The 18,866-nt window shown below is 44.3% G+C and overlaps 1 protein-coding gene across 5 annotated transcripts in view; it reads left to right on the top strand.

Annotated features, from left to right (window-relative positions):
- The window catches only part of C1H10orf67 (chromosome 1 C10orf67 homolog), a 195,678-nt gene that overhangs the window by 74,379 nt on the left and 102,433 nt on the right, over positions 1-18,866 (top strand). For all 5 annotated transcript variants that reach the window (XM_077153972.1, XM_077153976.1, XM_077153963.1 and 2 more), the window contains 3 exons: positions 3,324-3,471; positions 4,621-4,679; positions 11,318-11,383. In XM_077153972.1, the coding sequence (XP_077010087.1) occupies positions 3,324-3,471; positions 4,621-4,679; positions 11,318-11,383 (273 nt within the window). The remainder of the gene's footprint in view (positions 1-3,323; positions 3,472-4,620; positions 4,680-11,317; positions 11,384-18,866) is intronic.

Here is an 18,866-nt window from a genome sequence, read left to right on the forward strand (position 1 = left end):
CAGCTCTTTAAGTTACTGAAGTGTCAGGTCCAGATCAGAAAGTATTTTTTATTGTGTTGGTTTTGTTCTGTGGGGACCCAATATGAAGTAACTGCATAAAAAACGGTGTAATTATCAGGTTGCGTGCTTTATGCCAATAATTCCTTTTGACACTATGAAGGAGCTTAGCCTGCCAAGGTGCGGATGTGTGTGTGTGTGCGCGCGCGCGCGTGTGTGTGTGTGCATATTTTAACTTCCAGTGGAGTTGTCATTTTGAATAGACTTTTCGTGGTTTCTTTCTCACCCCAACGCGAGGAGCCGTGCAGCCATCACGCACCCGCCCTCCATGGGTGAGCTTGTCTGCTTGTCGCTGACTCTGAAACAGAGCTGTCACTCAAGAACATCAGCTCTGCAGGGACCCGTGGCCGCAGGGGGCCACTTTGCCGCTTGTCACTCATTGGGAGCACCTGCTCTCCCCGCCGGAACTGTCCCGGGCATGCCATGCGTCAGGCCCCGTTCTACCGCCAGGATAGAATTGAGATGTACACGCAGGACACAGAATCGAGGCGCCTCGCCTTGCAGAAGGGAAGCTGCTGAGAAGGCACATAAAATGCTCTAAACCAGTCCTTCCCAGACTTTGCAGTGTGCTAGCCTCACCTGGGTGTCTTGCTAGGACTCAGGCCCCGACGTAGCACGCCTGAGATTCAGCATTTCCAGCAAGCTCCGAGCTCCTGGTTCACAGACCTCGGTTTGAGTCACAAGGCTCACTTGCTCCCAGGAATGCTTCCTTCAAAATTCATCCTGGGACTCTGAATCCTGGGGACGCATGTCATTCCATCCATTTTGTGAATATTCACAGGGGAAGTAGCACATAGACCAATTGGACTAAATGTTCATTCTGTTTTTAATTAACAAGGAGCAATTGATGCTTCGGGAAGCTGCCTGAAGCAGCACGAATTTCCCCAATATGATAGGAAAACTTTGCATTGGCAAGTTCCTTGATACATCTAAAATCCCACAATAACCGCGCATCCCACGCAATCTCTCTGAGTGCAATGTGGCTTTGAATAGCTACATCCAGCCCACCGCCTTTTCACCATCTCCTTCCTTAACCTTGTTTTACTCACGCAGCTTATTTTGAAGAAGCCTCACGGTTTAAGCAAAGCCAGAACTAGTGCCGTGGGCAGATGGTAGGAGGGACCCTCCACAAAACCTGCTGCTCCGAGTGTAACAGACGAAGGAGCAGCAGAACTGTCCCTTTGTTCATTTTGCTAATGAGTGTCCTCATTGCTTGGGAATCTGAATAGCTAATTACTTGCAGTTCCTACAGCTGACAGACGGGGGAGCTAAAGGTTAACCTCCAGAGAGCAGGGCAGTGGGTTACTGTGGGGAGGGGAAAAACCTCGAGTTTACTGTGTTTTCCTTGTTTGATGCTTGCGCACCAGGAGATTTTTAAGAAAGCATATTTAGATGTTAGCTGCTACCACTTACAGATTTTATACGTCACCTGGTTAATTCAAATAGTTCCCGTTTGGTTTCTGATTCCAGATGCTCATACAATCACTATGTGTGCCCACAGGCTGCACTGGTAAGCCTAGTCGGGCCAGTATTTGTTTTAAGCCTCTTTGGTCTATAAATACGTTCTGTGATGGTCTCAAATTGAACAATGCTGGGAAAGAAACAAACGACTGGGATTCTTCCTTTATCAAGAAAAGCAGCTTTCATTATTAACTGCTCACCAGAATTGTCAAGTCTTAAATAGTTAAGAATGAATTGGGCTAAAATAATTCCATCGGAATGGCGAATCAGAGTCACAAAGATTTGGAATCGAGCTTAATGCAAAATTTAATAAAATTGATTTAAATATGAACTGTGTTATAACCAACTTCATTAGTAAGTTGCTCATTTTTTCAAGATTTTATTAGTGTAGTGCAAAGCATTTTAGCCACTCATTTTCCATTCAAACCATTATGATCACAGAGGAGAGCATTTAAAAAGTTTACTTCCAGATATCTCAAAATATCGATAAATGTACAATCCCAATCCCAATAGGACACCAGGAAATTGGGAGGCATGATCTCTTTTTTTGAGGGGAGAGTTTATTCTTGTTTATTTGCAGTCACAGAAACTACAAAAAGAGTAGGTTATAATTACCTGAAGATTACTTTAAAATCAAAAGTCTTTCTAGTGTTAATGGTAATTTTGAAGCAAGGTATATGTAATCTTTTATCTCTTTTAGCATAATAATAGAATGACTTTTAAGCATGCCCTTTAATATTTTGAGTCTGCATTATCTGTTTAATATTTTACCATAGTTGAAATAGAAAATCCTGCACCAGCTTCCACAGTCCATTACACCTTAATTTTTTTAAAAAATGTGTGGCAGTAAAATCTAGACAGCATAAGGGAGTATAGTCAGATGCTTTCAATGGCTTCGAAACAAACAAGAAGAAGAAGAAGGAAAAAAAATAAAGAGTCGCTGTCCCAATAAGCTTCAATTGCGTAAGAAAAAGCCTCCACTATAATGGACGTGGCAAGATTTAAACAAAAGACACACATAATAAAAATGTAAATGAGTTTGCCTTCCTAAAACTATAACTTTAAAGTCTTTTGTTGGACGTTATCCTGAAACCTTCTTACAAGGTAATTGCTGTTTGCATAGAGATTTAGACCCACGTCTTCAATAGCATTAAACGGCCGCGCAGCCCCACTGTGACAGGCATGCAAAGCCGCGTTAACGGTGTGACTGTGAATTGCCGCTGGGTGGTTCCTGCACCCAGCAGACAACCGACCGCGTGGATATCCGTGTCCCCGATGGGCGCCATACGGCTCCCAGCCTGGAAACGCCACCACTTTGACATGTCATGTGTGCCTCCTGACACTGGCAGCGTTCATGACCAACGCTGGGAGCGCCACAAAGGCAGCGCGCCCCCTCCCCAGCCGTGCTCTGTGACACCCCCCGGTGCTGCCCGTCCGCGGTCCCCCAGGCGGACGGTGCCGCAGACACACACACAGGGAAGCGTGGGTGGAGGGCCCCAGCTGCCTCCGCGGACGCGGCCTCCATAAAGAACTGACCCCGATGATGAGGGCAGGCGAACAGTATGATATGCATTATTCCTGTCAATAAAATGGCCCCATGGGCCGTGGGCTTTGTACGTAACCTACTGCAGCCTTTCTTCCAGCGAAGCTCTATTTAGCCCCTTTCCTTTTTGCTATTCATATTATAAGTGCGTAATAGAATTCAGAAAATTATATGATAGCTCTCTTGTATTTGTATTGTTTGGTGCTGCATATTCAAATCCTTGGCTCCCTGCTTAGAAATATGGAATTTCCCATCTTTTCAGGATCCCCTCGCCAGAGAGGCCAGCTCTTCAAAAACAACCTCAGAAAAGGAGAATTTGGAGTACAAAATAGAAAACGAGAGGCTGCTCCAAGTCATCTCAGAGCTCGAGGAAGAACTGCGATTCAATTTAAAAGAAAACTCAGTGTTAGGTAATATTTTGAAGTCGGTTTTGAGAAAATCTATGCATTAGACACATCATAAAATTCATCAGTGTATTTTTTCCCTAATTTTGCACGTGTGTTTGGTTATTTACATGTCTAATTCCATTTAAAAGATTAACCTGACAGTCTTGATTCTTAAGATATTCTGCTTAGTTAAGTAGAGTTAACTAAAGCACTATGTATTTGCCTGCGACATGGGGAAGCTGTGGTTGTATTTCTAAGCTTTCTTTTCAAGCCAAGCAACTGCTTCTGTAAAAATGTGCTATTCAGTTCTCTACTTCACTTAGAAATCTTTCAAATGGATAAAGACTTTGTTTACTGTTTCGTATGTTTAATTGATTATCTAAAATTTGTCATGTTTAAAAATGTAAGATGCAATGTTGGGATATACTTTGTGGGGAAATAGCCTTTCAGAAAAACATACTACTGCTTGCTACTTAATTAGCTTCCAATTTTGATACAAATTTTAAATGCACAGTTTCATTTGTGCTCTTTGTACCCCCACTATAAATACCATCAACATTGGCTGGTGACAGTTGCCTCTCCATCATCACAGTTGTATTGCTTTAATGTATTTTTTCCATTTGCTGTTATGTTTGTGGACACGTTGATGATATAATATTGAACTTAATCTGCAGTGTGAACAGCAGTGAGTATGCAATAAAAAGAAATCCGTAGCAAAACATCATAAAAGTTAGAGATGTTGCAGTGTCCCTTGCATATAAAATTGCACGGTGCTGATAGGGCAGTTTTTGTTTCTCTTCAGGTTTGGCATCGTAGCGCGTTTTCAGGTAGTTGTGGGAGTCCTTTCTGAGCCCTGAAGTGCCACCTGCTGAAGTTCTTTACATTACTGTGCCCGGCAGCAGAAGTGCCGCCTAGAAGCTGGTACTTAAGAAAAGTTCTCAGCCCTCAGCCATCGTGGATCTTGAACTTAGGTCTTATTCCCTCTCTGACCAGTCGTCTGAGCAGTGGGAAGGAGGCTGTGAAGGTCAAGGGCAGTTGTGAAGGTCACGGGCCTGCTAGGTCTCGGGTGCAGCCGAGCTGCTGGAGGCTGCGGGCAGCCCAGGACGCGCCGCCTGCATGCAGAGGCGGACGCATGTCATTTCATGGTCGGCCTTTCTCTCCTTTTGTTTACAGAAGATGAAATTATAAGTCTGAAAGAGGTGGCAGAAAAGGATCAGAAAACTATTCAAAAGGTACTGTAACTTTTTTACATTGATGAATGACTTGTCTCTAAATTGAAATGTCAGCACAATTGGCGAAATAGCACTGCGTCCAGCTTGTCTTGGGATGCAGCGAAACGTTGATTTATATATTTAATCTCTCCCCATGATGTGGGTAGAATGCCTAATAATGAATAAGAAGAACACCTGGGAAACTAATTAATGTAAGGGATACTTTTAGAATTTGGGATAACTGAGCATCGACTTTTTGCTAGTAAGGAACCTGAAAATTAAATGACATAGGAAGTCCAAAGATGGGCTTGGGGTGGTGGGAAAATTATAGCATTAAGTCTGAGCCGGCATATTTTCACATCAGAAGTGGTTCGTGTTATTTTTCCAGCATGTGAATGAATGGGGCTTACGTTATCCAGTAAATTGTGTCTTTAGAGCAGGGAATTCTCTGGGGATCGTGGAAGTCCGGATTTCCTAGTGCATCTAATGCAGCCGGAATGAAGCAATCCCTGCCTGCTCAGCTTTGAGGCACAGACAACACCTGTTTTGGCTGCTGGTATATTCCCAACGCATCGCACGTGCCTGGCTCACGTAAAAATGCTCCTTGAGTGGTTCATGGACTGAGAATGCATTTAGCTTTCATACAATTTATCCATGGAAAAGTAAATTCACATACCCTAAGTATTCCAAATATACATAAATATTTTCCAGTTCCCGAATTACGTTTCAATGATTAAATCTAAATTAATTTAAAATTTTTTAACTTAAAATTTCAGTTCCTCAGCAGTATCTGGGAACAGACAAGTTTAACCTCCTTGGCATCAATCTCTAAGGTTAAAATGAAAATCTCAGCATTCTAATCTCTCTTAGCCTATCAGGGATACATCACCAGGCTCTATTGAAATGTTTCTTCTGAAGTTGTTCAGTCTACACTACCATGTGCAGTGTAAGTTGCATATGCTCACAGCTCTCTGCAAGGAGGATTACAATGAGAAATTAAAATGAAACAACTCACCATTACATCACCAATCAAGAAGAAAAGCCCTCGGGGCCAGCTGAACTCTTTCAATTATTAGCACCTCAGCTTTCAGATCTGCCCTGCCCCAGTGTATCTACCTAGACACTTGCAGTGTGGTGAGAGCAGCCGAGGATTGCTCTCTGTTTTAACTCTATTTAATTTAATTTTAATTATTTTTTACTTAAATCTGAAATGGATGCTCATTTCAGTTATTAGAAATTTTATATATATATAGCTTGAATAAGTTGAGGATGTAAATCTACTTTTTCACTTGTAAATTTTATGAACTCTAAATAAAGACCAAACACTTCTGATGAGAATTTAGCTCCCAAGTTGAAATACTTTACGTGAGAAGTAGCACACTCGATGCCCAAGACATAGCATAAAACGTGAAATATCTCACCAATAATTTTTAATGTTGATTGTATGTCGAAATGATTGTACTTGTGATATATACCAAGGCAAATAAGATATCATGTTAAAGCCAATCCATCTGTGTGTTCGCTTGTTTTTACTTTTTCAACATGACTACAAGAAAATTTAAAATTATACTCATGGTTCGCGTTGTATTTTTATTGGACTGCACTATTCTAGTCAGGGTACAGACATAGCAGAGCTCTAATTTGATTTCTTTTTTATCCTGTCTCTTTTTTTGTTTGTTTTTCTTCGCATGCAAATCCTGTAGGTCCGCACAGATAGTGGCCATAGGCGGATTGTGGTTCGGAGCAGAGGAAGTCTGGAATCTGGCATTCCTGTTCTTTTTCTCCACCACCAGGTTCCCTCGTCCTGTTCCCTCCTGCTTTTCATGGGCTTAGGTGTGGACAGAAGGAGCAAACCTATGTGGAAGCCTCGAGGGCTTGAAGGCAGAGTAGCTACTGCCTAGCAGATAAGAGCTTACGTTTGCTGCCCTGTCCTCCTCTCCTTCAACAGATCACCTCGCTCAGTGACGCACTAATAAGTGTCTTTTTTTAAAAATTTATCTATTAATTTAAAAAAATTTAACAAATGAAATATAATATTAACATAGTCAGTAATTCATGAATACCATCACTTAGTTGCATATTCGTCATTTCTTAGAACATTTACATCCATTCAGAAAAAGAAATAAAAAGACAATAGAAAAAGAAATAAAACGAAAACAAAGAAAAAAAAAAGATTATACCTACCATACCCCTTACCCCTCGCTTTCACTGATCACTAGCATTTCAAACTAAATTTATTTTAACATTTATTCCCCCTAGTATTTATTTTTATTCCATATATTCTACTTTTTTGTTGACAAGGTAGATAAAAGGAGCATCAGACACAAGGTTTTCACAATCACACAGTCACATTGTGAAAGCTGTATCATTATACAATCATCTTCAAGAAACATGGCTACTGGAACACAGCTCTCCATTTTCAGGCAGTTCCCTCCAGCCTCTCCATTACATCTTGAATAATAAGGTGATATCTACTCAATGTGTAAGAATAACCTCCAGGATTACCTCTCGACTCTGTTTGGAATTTCTCAGCCATTGACACTTTATTTTGTCTCATTTCACTCTTCCCCCTTTTGGTTGAGAAGATTTTCTCAATCCCTTGATGCTGAATTTCAGCTCATTCTAGAGTTTTTCTCAATCCCTTTGTTCTAGTTTGCTAGCTGCCGGAATGCAACACACCAGAGACGGATTGGCTTTTAATAAAAGGGGATTTATTTTGTTGGTTCTTCAGAGGAAAGGCAGCTTACTTTCCACTGAGGTTCTTTCTTACGTGGAAGGCACAAGATGGTCTCTGCTGGTCTTCTCTCCAGGCCCCTGGGTTCCAACAACTTTCCCCGGGGTGACTTCTTTCTGCATCTCCAAGGGCCTGGGCTGAGCTGCGAGTGCTGAGATGAGGAATGCTGAGCTGCTAGACTGTGCTACGTTGCGTTCTCTCATTTAAGCACAAGCCAATTAAGTTAAACGTCACTCATTGCAGCAGACACGCCTCCTAGCCAACTGCAGATGTAATTAGCAACAGATGAGATTCACCTACCATTGGCTCATGTCCACAGCAACAGAACTAGGTGCTTTCACCTGGCCAAGTTGACAACTGAATCTAGCTACCACATGTCCACCCCTTGTCAACTTGGCAGCTACTCACATCACCTTAAACAGGTGCAAAATATTCTCTTCTGGCTGTGGACCTGTGAATCTCAAAATAAGTTGTCTAGTGCCAAGATGCAAAGGAGGATAGTCACAGGATATAGATTGTCATTTCCATAGGGAGAAATTGGAAGGAAGATCTGCAGGCAAACACCACTGGATTTCCAAGTCTGAAAGTCATTTATCCTTCGGCTGTAGAAAGCAGCAGTCCCACCCCTTCCAAGGGCCTATGCAGTGGCCCGCCTCTTTCCAAATCAACCTCGGGGAACATCGAGGAGACCACCTCTGGGCTCCACTCTCTCCAGGCATCAGGGCCACCCCTGGGCTCTCTGCCATTTCTGGGGCACACGCTCAACCCCTCCACATGGTGGCAGCCAGGCTCTCCCAGTCCCCCAAGGAGCGTGCTACGCCTTTTCCAAGGCCCGAGGCTGCACAACTATTCCACTGCAATGAGAGGGGAGACTCATCCTCGCCCTTCAGGGTAAACTCACCCTCTCCACACATACAGGTGGGTCCACTCTCCTGGCCGAGGTTTCTTGGCTTCAGACCCGAACTTCCACAGTTCTCACTCTGCAAACTCCAATCTCTCCCTTTTGTGTCCTCCTTTGTCAAGATTGGCGGTGGTTTCATTTACACCAACAGTCGCTTCAAGCACTCCAGGACTTCTCCATCAATCTCTTCACAGTTCCTCCAAAGTCTTCCCCTTAGCCATCCAAAACACAGTTCCAACAGATCTGGCATTTGCAAACCGCAGCAGCACCCCACTCTCCGTACCAACTCTGTTCTAGTTTGCTAGCTGCCGGAATGCAACACACCAGAGACGGATTGGCTTTTAATAAAAGGGGATTTATTTTGTTGGTTCTTCAGAGGAAAGGCAGCTAACTTTCCACTGAGGTTCTTTCTTACATGGAAGGCACAGGATGGTCTCTGCTGGTCTTCTTCCAGGCCCCTGGGTTCCAACAACTTTCCCCACAGTGATTTCTTTCTGCATCTCCAAAGGCCTGGGCTGAGCTGCGAGTGCTGAGATAAGGAATGCTGAGCTGCTAGACTGTGCTACATTTCGTTCTCTCATTTAAACACAAGCCAATTAAGTTAAACGTCACTCATTGCAGCAGACACGCCTCTTAGCCAACTGCAGATGTAATTAGCAACAGATGAGATTCACCTACCATTGGCTCATGTCCACAGCAACAGAACTAGGTGCTTTCACCTGGCCAAGTTGACAACTGAATCTAACTACCACACCCTTGATGCTGAGTCTCAGCTCATTCTAGGATTTCTGTCTCACGTTGCCAGGAAGGTCCACACCCCTGGGAATCATGTCCCACGTAGACAGGGGGAGGGTGGTGAGATTGCTTGTTGTGTTGGCTGAGGAGAGGCCACATCTGAGCAACAAAAGAGATTCTCTTGGGGGTGACTCTTAGGCCTAAATTTTAAGTAGACTTGACCTATCCTTTGTGGGGTTAAGTTTCATATGAACAAACCCCAAGACTGGAGGCTCAGCCTATAGCTTTGGTTGTCCACACTGCTTGTGAGAATATCAAGAATTCAACTTGGGGAAGTTGAATTTCTCCCCATTCTCACCATTCCCCGAAGGGGGCTTTGCAAATACTTTTCCACTCACTGATCGAATCACTCTGGGATTCATCGGGGCATCACTCTGGGCAAACCAACAAAATTTCATGTCCTACCTGAGATTCCAAGTACTTATTAATAAGTGTCTTTTAGTGTCGGGCCCTGTGCTATTGCTGGAGAGACAAAAACGAAAAGCAGACACACGTCTGGCCTGGAGACAGAAACCACAGGGCAGTGCGGTGGAGACCTGTCCATCCTTCCGTCTTCCTTCCCAGCTTTCCCAGGCCCTCCCCAGGCTGCCGCCCGTCCTTCTGACCCTTCCGCCCTCCTCCCCACTTCCTGGCGAGGGTGGGTCCACAGCGCCTCCCGCACCTCACCTGGATGCTGCTCGAGTCGAGGCAGCCCTGCCCTCCCCTGCACATCTCCCAGAACCAGCCCTCTGTTCGCCTTCCTCTCCTGCTCAGGGTCTGTCCTGAGCCCCACATCGCGGTTTTCACCCCGCCCCCAGCCTCAATTTCGGCATCACATGCCCTGGGAAGGTCCTCAGGTGGCCCTGACTGTGCTGGGGCCGCAGAGCTCCCAGCCGGGAGCTGTGTCCTGACCTGCTCTTCCAAGCTGTCCACACTCAAGCGTGTTTGCTGAGTAAGTGCTTTTCGTGAACCTCAAGCTCAGAACGCATTGAATCCTCTTTATGTGCCAGAAACAGGTCAGCACTCTCCCATCTGCTATTCCCAAGGTCTTTTGACAGTAACTCTTTGAAGTTCAATGTCATTATCCTAATTTTACAGATGTGCACACTAGGGTTCGGAGTACAGGATGAAGTTGTCCGCACCGCTGGTTAGGATCAGAGGTTTGATTTGAACCAGATTGCGGTGCTGTGCTTCACCTCCCCCCCCTCAACTCCTAGCCTGACCAGCAAAAGCCCTTCACGATGTCACCCGAGCCCCTTCTCATGTCATTCCCTGTCCTTCTTCTTGCTGTGAGTTCTGGGTTCCCATAACACCGAACTTGCCCAGGCCTCCCTGCTCCTCTGTGGTTTTTGCTGGCTTCCCACCTTCCCGCGTCTCTGACTTGTTGAGTTTCTATGCAGCCTTCAAGAGCCTCGTCCAAAGCTCTGCTTTGTGAAGTCTCTCCAGATAGAGCGTATTTGGCTGCAAGTATTTTGGCCATGTCATACAAGGGTTTTTTTTTTTTTTTTTCAATTTTCTGAAGATTTGATTTTATGCATTTTTTCATCTATATTATACTAATTTTTTCGTGTTGTTCTCCTCCCCTCCTTTAGGCGCTGCAGGAACAGGGATTTGGTCTTCCTCACTTTTACACCCCGTGGCCTAACATAATGCCTGGCATGCACCAGGTGTTCCATACACATTTATTAAAGTAATCAATACGTGAATGAATTGCGCTGAATGGAAGTCAGAACCAAGGGTTGAATTTTTAGTGTGTGTGTGATGTGCAGCAAACGGCAAGCATTAAAATCCTTGGGTCCAGTCCCATAGTTGTGATAGCCCTGCACCATTTACTTTTTTATTGGTTGCTACTTTCAACTGGTATGAATACAACTTGACATGTACATAAATATAGCACTAAACCTAAAATAAAAGAAATGGGTCATATACAGAGTAAAGCAAAATTGCTCTTTTTGACAGACTGTTGTATGCTGGTGCCACATTTTTGTGGGGTGGAGTGAGGAAGTTTGTAAATAAGTTAGTTTTTTCTGTGTGTACATTCATTCATATGAAATGAATATAATAATTCTATGACATTAGGTCATTATTACATGATAATCTATGTGAATTTACTTTTTTCTTTTATCATATTAGGATCTGTTTTTTGCATACTTAGAATATGTATGAGAATATGTTGCACTAAATTCTATTGAGGAGGAGTTTCAAGGCTTCTGTTTTTTAATCAAAACATAATATTCTTCTGTCTTTCAGTTGCTGAATAGTAGAGACAGATTAAAACTTGAGCTGGATTATGAAAAAACAGTAGTTCAAGACATGGTAAGGCAATTTACATTTTTTCCTTACTCAACTTGGATCCGGGGATTTAATTTAATCTTGAAATGTTTTACAGACTTTGTGTTTTAACTGATTACTGGGAGCTACTCACTTCACTATTATAAATGACCTAAGTACAAACGGGTATAAGCAATCTGAGTAATAAATATATTCACTTTGTAGAAGAGGCTTATACAAGAAATGAGACAATTTTAAACAGTATACAGGATCTCTGCAGTTTATTCTATTTTTTACAGAAACAAATATGAGCACCCAATATTCTGAAAGGTTTGCTATTTTTAGTTACAAATTGCCATAAATGACAACAAGAAAAAAAGAGCCCAGCTAGATATTTTGGCATTCTGTGTTAGTCTCATAAGAAAACACTGCCTTTTTATGCTCTTTTTAAGAGAACTTTCCAGACGGCTGGCCTTTTATTTTATCAGTTGACTACCCGCCCCCCCAGCCCGGCTCCCCCCCCGGCCCAGCTTATGCTGTTGGACTGTGGCTTTCCACTGATTAACGCTAGTATGTCTTTGTTACAGTAAACTGACTGTGTTTATTATAATAAAAAATAAAACACAGCTTGACTTGCGTTCTAAATGTGCTGGAAAAGAATATGATACTGTTTAGAAAAGAAAAGGTTGTTCGCAGGAAACCAACAGCACTTGAGATATTGAAACGTTCGCTTTCTTACAGCCTGTCACAGTCGGTGCCAAGGCGTCACTGTTTCCTCAGCTCTGTTTTGTTGCGCTCAGCACCGTGCGTTTTGGGTTCCTTGTCATAGAAGTTAATGCAAAACAATGCTCCTGGATCACAATAAAGCCTTCTATGAAACCAACTTGGGAATGCAGGAAACGAAGCGAGTTATGGTTGGCAGCCCACAGAAGCCGCGTGTCAGCAAATACGCTATTTTGACCACTTTGCTTTTAAATACCTGGCGGGCTAAAAATCGTCTCCATCATTTGAACCTTCTCGGCCCATTCCTTCCGATCCCAGCCCCCACGCCTTCTGCCATCCACCCTGAAGTCCACGCTGTGCCCCAAAAAAGAAACAACCGAATGTGCATATTGTCATTCAAACAGAAAGCATCTTTATAGAGCAGGAAGCAAATGTCATCTTGTTGGTCTCTCAGCTGTGATAGAGCAGAAATTAAACTACTTAATCAGTGTGCCTCCACTGCAAGCACACCCCATATTCTTTGAATCGCTTTGCTCCTTTATTTTAATTTGAAGTGTTTAAGGGGTGCTATTGTATTGACCACGGGGGGGGGGCGGTGGGGGGGGAACCAACCATGTTTTATTTTGTTGTTTAGAAGTTTCTTGAGCCCCAAGCTTGTTGCCAAGCAGCCACATCATGCCCCACAAACCCGGTGACAACACTGGAGCCTTCTGCGCGCTTAGAAGTGTTGGGGCTCGGCACGGGGGGGGGGGTCTAAGCTGTCCCTGGCATGTGGGCCTTGCTTCCAAAAAGGTCACTATTTCGGGAACCCCCTCCCCAGCCCACTCCCACCCCCAACCCAGCAATTCTGCTATCCTGCCAGGGTGGCTGAGCCTGGTTTCCTTTCTCTCTTGCCACAGTGCTCTTTTTTCTGGGAGGGAAAGTCCCAGATGGGGGCCGACCCTTCCTTCTGTAACATCAGAACGCTTTCTGGCTGAGGCTTTTTGTCCCATTCTTGTCTAAGACTGTGTCCCAGTACAATTCACATGTGGTACTAGGAAGAGCCTGGTTTAAAAAAGTCAAAGAGCTGACAGCAAACAGCCACGATCCATGAGTGTAAGTAAGTGACGAAATATGGGGCAATCCCTTAGATTGGCCTTTGGGTAAGCACAGTAAGTAATTTTGCATCTTCTTGGATTCCTAGACGGAGTGGCTTGCACTTATCTTAAAGCTTAACAAAACAGAGGGTTCTCATCAGAAAAGTAGCACCATTAAACTCTCAGCCTTGGCTGGTTTTCCAGCTGCTGGGCCACAGGGCTTCAGCATTCCCAGAAATAGGAAGGAGGCAGCTGGGTTCACTGCAGCCCCTGACCCTGCAGGCGGCCCCTTGAGTGCTGCTGTCACCTCACCCCCGTAGGAATGCCCCTTGGTGCCCGAGTCACTGTGGGGCTTACCTCCAGCCCACCAGGCCTGCTGCTCTGTCCCTGGCATTGCCTGGCCATCCTGCCTGATCATTTTGGTGACTGTGCTGGTTTGAAAGGAAGTATGCCCCCTAAGAAAAGCCATGTTTTAATATAAATCCCATTTCATAAAGGTAGAATAATCTCTAGTCAATACTGTATGTTTGACACTATAATGAGATCATCTCCCTGGATGATGTGATTTAGTCAAGAATAGTTGTTAAACTGGATTAGGGGACCACATGTCTCCACCCATTTGGGTGGGTCTTGATTGGTTTATTGGAGTCCTATAAAAGAGGAAATATTTTGGAGAATGAGAGATTCAGAGAGAGCAGAACAACATAGCCACGAGAAGAAGTAGAGTCCACCAGCCAGTGACCTTTGGAGATGAAGGAAAACGCCTCCCGGGGATCTTCATGAAACCGGAAGCCAGGAGAGTAAGCTAGCAGATGACACTGTACTCCCCATGTGCCCTTCCAGCCAAGAGAGAAGCCCTGACTGTGTTCGCCATGTGCCTTCTCAGATGAGAGAGAAACCCTGAACTTCATCGGCCTTCTTGAACCAAGGTATCTTTCCCTGGATGCCTTTGATTGGACATTTCTATAGACTTGTTGTAACTGGGACATTTTCTCGGCCTTAGAACTGCAAACCAGTAACTGATTAAATTCTCCCTTTTAAAGGTCATTCCGTTTCTGGTATATTGCATTCCGGCAGCTAGCAAACTAGAACAGTGACCCAGACGTTCATTGCAGTGAGATGCGTGACTGGACAGGTGTATTAGATTGGGTCCCGGTGATGCCACTCCTGGCAGTCCCTCCTCTGGGGCTGGCCTCCATAGGTGGATTCTACCTCCTGCCAAAGGGGCTGCCATCATGGAGAACAACCCCTATAATCTGAGGGATGTTTTCAGTGATCTGTGCAAAACCTTTGTGCTGACTTTCAGGAAATAGTGGCTCTTATTCAGGACACACGTGACCTTGGCGGTGGCCTGGGGGACTATTTCCCTGCACGCCGTGGAGCCGCGAGCCAGAGGTGCTGGAAGTGTCCCCCATCTGGCTGCCAGCAAATTGTTGCCCGCAGGCCGTGGGCCAGAGTGCCCTGCAGCCCTCTCAGCCTCCAAGAGCTCCTGAGCTGGCTGGAACACCTATATGGAACGAAGCCTATGGGCTCTGTGGCAGCACCCTACCCCCTCCCCAAATCAGCAGACTTGTCATTGGATGCCCCAGGGTCCTGTTTCTCTCCTGCAGCTCTCTCTTCCTAAAGCACCTGTATCACCTCGCCTTCAGGTGAGAGGCCAGGTGGGGCTCCTCCCCCCACCCCCTTGCAATGGAGAGGGGCTCCCTTCGCATTTGGGCAGTCTCCACTTGGGCGCTCGGCTCCTGGACAGAGGTGGTCTGATGTTTGAGGGCTCTGGCTGTATCTCCAGGACCTTTAACACTCTCACTACTTGTTAGGAACGAATGAAGACACGAACCCCAGAAATGACCAGTGCACCATGGCCTAGCTCACACCGTGGCATGTGCTATGCACAGATTAATAAGCAGGTGACACTGCTTATCCATCAGCATGACAGCTACAGAACCGACAGAGAGGACTACAGCGAGCCTTTCAGAATTAATGTCTAGTCCAGTGGTTCTTCAATTTTTTGGTCTCAGGATCCCTTTCCCTTCTTGAAAATTATTGGAGACTCCAAGGAGATTTGGTTTAGATATTTACTCTAGTTAGATTTAAAACTGAGAAATTAAAAAAATATTTATTAATTCATATAAAAATACCTACAATAAACCCATTACATGCTAACACAAATAGCATATTATTTATTAAAAAATACTTTCCAAAATAAGCCGGTGAAAAGGGTGATGTGTTTTACACATGCGCTTCTTACTACAGTTGGACCTCATACCTGCTTCTGCTCTTATCCGCCATGATAAATATTCACATAGCAGCTGAAGAACTCCACTGAGTACCACAAGTCAATGAGAGTGAAAGAGACTATTGCTGTCTTAGTATTATTATGGAAGTAGTTTTGATCTGGCTTTGATACTGATCAAAAGTGATGGGTTCTCCACCCAATGCACTCAGTGACCAATTCCTGAGACACGAGGTTTCAAAGAAAGAGTTTATTACTAGACGTGAAGCAGCAGATGAGGCAGCTTACCAACCTAAAACTGTCTCCCCAAACTGCAGTAATTCTGATGGTTTTATCAGAGGAAAGGATGAGCTGGTTTTGGGGTAATGAGCACATTGCCCTAGATGATGAGATTGGAGGTCAGCTCATTATTGAACATGCACAAATTGATCACACGCTTAGTCACATGGCGGCCTTTGTATGATGGTGGGCATGATATTTAGTATTATAATAAGGTATATGTGACTTATAGGTTAAAGCCTTAGCTACTGTGCGTGTCAGGTGGGCCCATTTTGGTTGGATTCAGCTTCCTTTATCAAGATAACTTTGGATTTGGGGTGGGTTAGTTTTGGGCTGACCCAATGCCTTTCATTAATATACATTATGTCTTTAGTGATCATAAGACTCTAAAGTTGAAAAACTGCATCAAATGGGTTTTGAGGGTCTGTCACTAGTTTATGCCCTGTGTGTATGAGGCCCTGTGCCTCATACACACAGAGCAGAAGATAAAAGCTATACAATCATTATCAGAGACCAAGGCAGCTGGATTACAGTTCAGAGATGTCAGGTGTTTCCCTCTGTCTACTCTACATACCAGAAAGTAAAAAAGAATACCTATATATTGATTCAGTAACCATAATCTTCCCTTAAACGCTAACTGTTTGGTCAAAGCATAATCCCTACAAGGGTCTTGGGGTCCCAGACTACTTTGAGATCTGCTGTTCTATCTCATATGGGAACCGCTAGCCACACACAGTGAAGGTGTGGTGGAGAGAAAGTCTTGGCCTTTTTATGCCCTGATTGTCTTCCTCTTTCATCATCTGACTTTCCTTCTCCTTGACATATCACTGTTCCAGGTTATGCTGGTTCATCACCATGAACACAGGTTGGCGTTTATCACTGGTAGTTAGGTTTAGTTGTCAACTTAGCCAGGTGAAGGTGCCTAGTTCTGTTGCTGTGGACATGAGCCAATGATACGTGAACTTCATCTGTTACTCATTACATCTGCAGTTGGCTAGGAGGCGTGTCTGCTGCAATGAATGATGTTTGAGTTAATTGGCTGGTGCTTAAATGAGAGACTCAACGTAGCACAGCCCAAGCAGCTCAGCATTCCTCATCTCAGCACTTACAGCTCAGCCCATGCCTTTGGAGATGCAGAAAGAAAACACCCCGGGGAAAGTTGTTGGAACCCAGAGGCCTGGAGAGAAGGCCAGCAGCGATCACCCTGTGCCTTCCTACATAAGAAAGAGCTGCAGTTGAAAGTTAGCTGTCTTTCCTCTGAAGAACTAATGAAATAAAGCCTCTTTTATTAAAAGCCAATCCGTCCCTGGTGTGTTGCATTCCGGCAGCTAGCAAACTGGAACAATCACCCATAATGCTGGGCTCACACAGAAGCTCCCAAGTTCCATTTGAGGAAACAGTCATTTGCCTCCATCTCTAGAGTGTGTGGATGCATTCCTGGATTGGGCCAGCAGGATGAACCAAGGAAAGGGCTGCAGGAGAGGAGAGGGGACCAGACCCTCGTGGGCTTTGTTACAACAGGGGCTTCCAGCCAGGGGAACCCCCTTCTGAAAAGGGTAGTACCCACAGTTTAGCAAGGGCAGGGGGTACACCCAGAAGAGTTCCGCACATCCCCCAGTGGCTCAGTTCAGTTCTGCTGGGCTGTCTCACCAACCGGCAGAAGAAGGCAGGATACAGAGCTGCCAGGGCCGCAAATCAGCTGCTCCCGCTGGAAATGCACGAAGGCTTACTTTCCTCCCCAGAGAAGGAGGCGGATTCTTCATGCCTGTTCTTGGTGGTGGACGCGGTGTGCACAGTGCATGGAGTGACCAGTTCACCCTGCAAGCTCTTCCAGGACCGTCCGGTTTTCACACAGCAAGTCCTGCATCCGGGAAACCGGGATGGTTGGACCCCCCGTTAGTGCAGAGATTCCAAGCAGACATATTTCCATGTGTCAACTCCAAGGTAGTGAAAGGATTCCAAGGCAGAATTCAAGCTCTGTGGGAAAGAGGCCCCAACTTTTCAGTATTAAGCACACAAAACTTGATTCCTGGGGGGAAATTATTTAGTGAGCTCAGTGTTCAGACAAACCTCCAACCACCAAAAAAATTAAAAAAAACAGATAAAATATGAAAACAGTCTTATAAAAGCATTGAAGAAAAACAGCTAAAAATGTTAGAGAAAATGTTATAAACATTTTTATAAAAGTGCCAAAGAATTGGTGAGAAAGAGGGATTACCAGGACAAAAATCAAACATCAAGGGTGCATTCCCAGAAGTAAGCTTGAATTCCAAGCTAACTTTGGCACAAAGTCATTTACCAATCCGTACTAAATAGAAGTCTCTGTCCAGAGCATGCCTGGGGGCTGGTGGTGGCAAGAAACAGTGGTTCTCCTATATTTGACTGGAGAACCAAAGGCCATTCCTGCAAAATGAATATTAACCCAAAATAAACCTGCAGCTTCTCCAATACCCAGAAGACTGGGGGAGAATCTCCTTGATACTGAACAGAGGTGGAGTGGGGGGCAGTTATTTCTTCCTGAAGGGTTTTACCATAGGCAAGCCTTCCAAGGTATTTGCAGCTCAAACTTGCATTCAAGAAATTTGAGAACCTCAATTTAGTATTAAGTGGTACTGAATTGGGAGTACCCCTGGTAGAAGCAAATAGAAGGCTCTGGAAGAAAAAGTACTTTAATCCTAAACTTCAGAGAATTGCCCAAATTCCCCATAAGAGCAATGAATACCATACAGCCGAAGTTCAGAAGGCACACAAGGAAATAAGGAACCATGTGTGAGAACAGCACGGAGCAGAAATAACTGCACAGACTTCAGAAATTTGAATTAACAAACAATATTCACTGTTTGTGCTTAGTTTGACACCAACTTGACATAACTGAGAAGTTAGGAATTAACAAATGATTATGATTATTGAATCATTATATAGACTTTTTTTAACTCTCTACTATATTGTAGAAAAGCCAAAAGGAAAAAAAAAAAACTGAAACCATTAATTTGCAAATTATAGAAACCTGGGGCCTGGTCCCACCTTGTACCCCTGATAGTTTTATAATCACGAAGGCAGCCCTCAATGTTAATGAAGGAACTTGAGTCAACCCAGAAATAACCATTGACTTGTACTGTAGTGATTATTCTAGCTTAGTTCTAGCCTCACTCCTCTCCTTTATGTTTGTAAATTGTAGTTGCTTATACTTGCTATTATAATGATAACTCCATCTCCT

Source organism: Tamandua tetradactyla, chromosome 1 (assembly GCF_023851605.1).
Source record: "Tamandua tetradactyla isolate mTamTet1 chromosome 1, mTamTet1.pri, whole genome shotgun sequence".
NCBI lineage: Eukaryota > Metazoa > Chordata > Mammalia > Pilosa > Myrmecophagidae > Tamandua > Tamandua tetradactyla.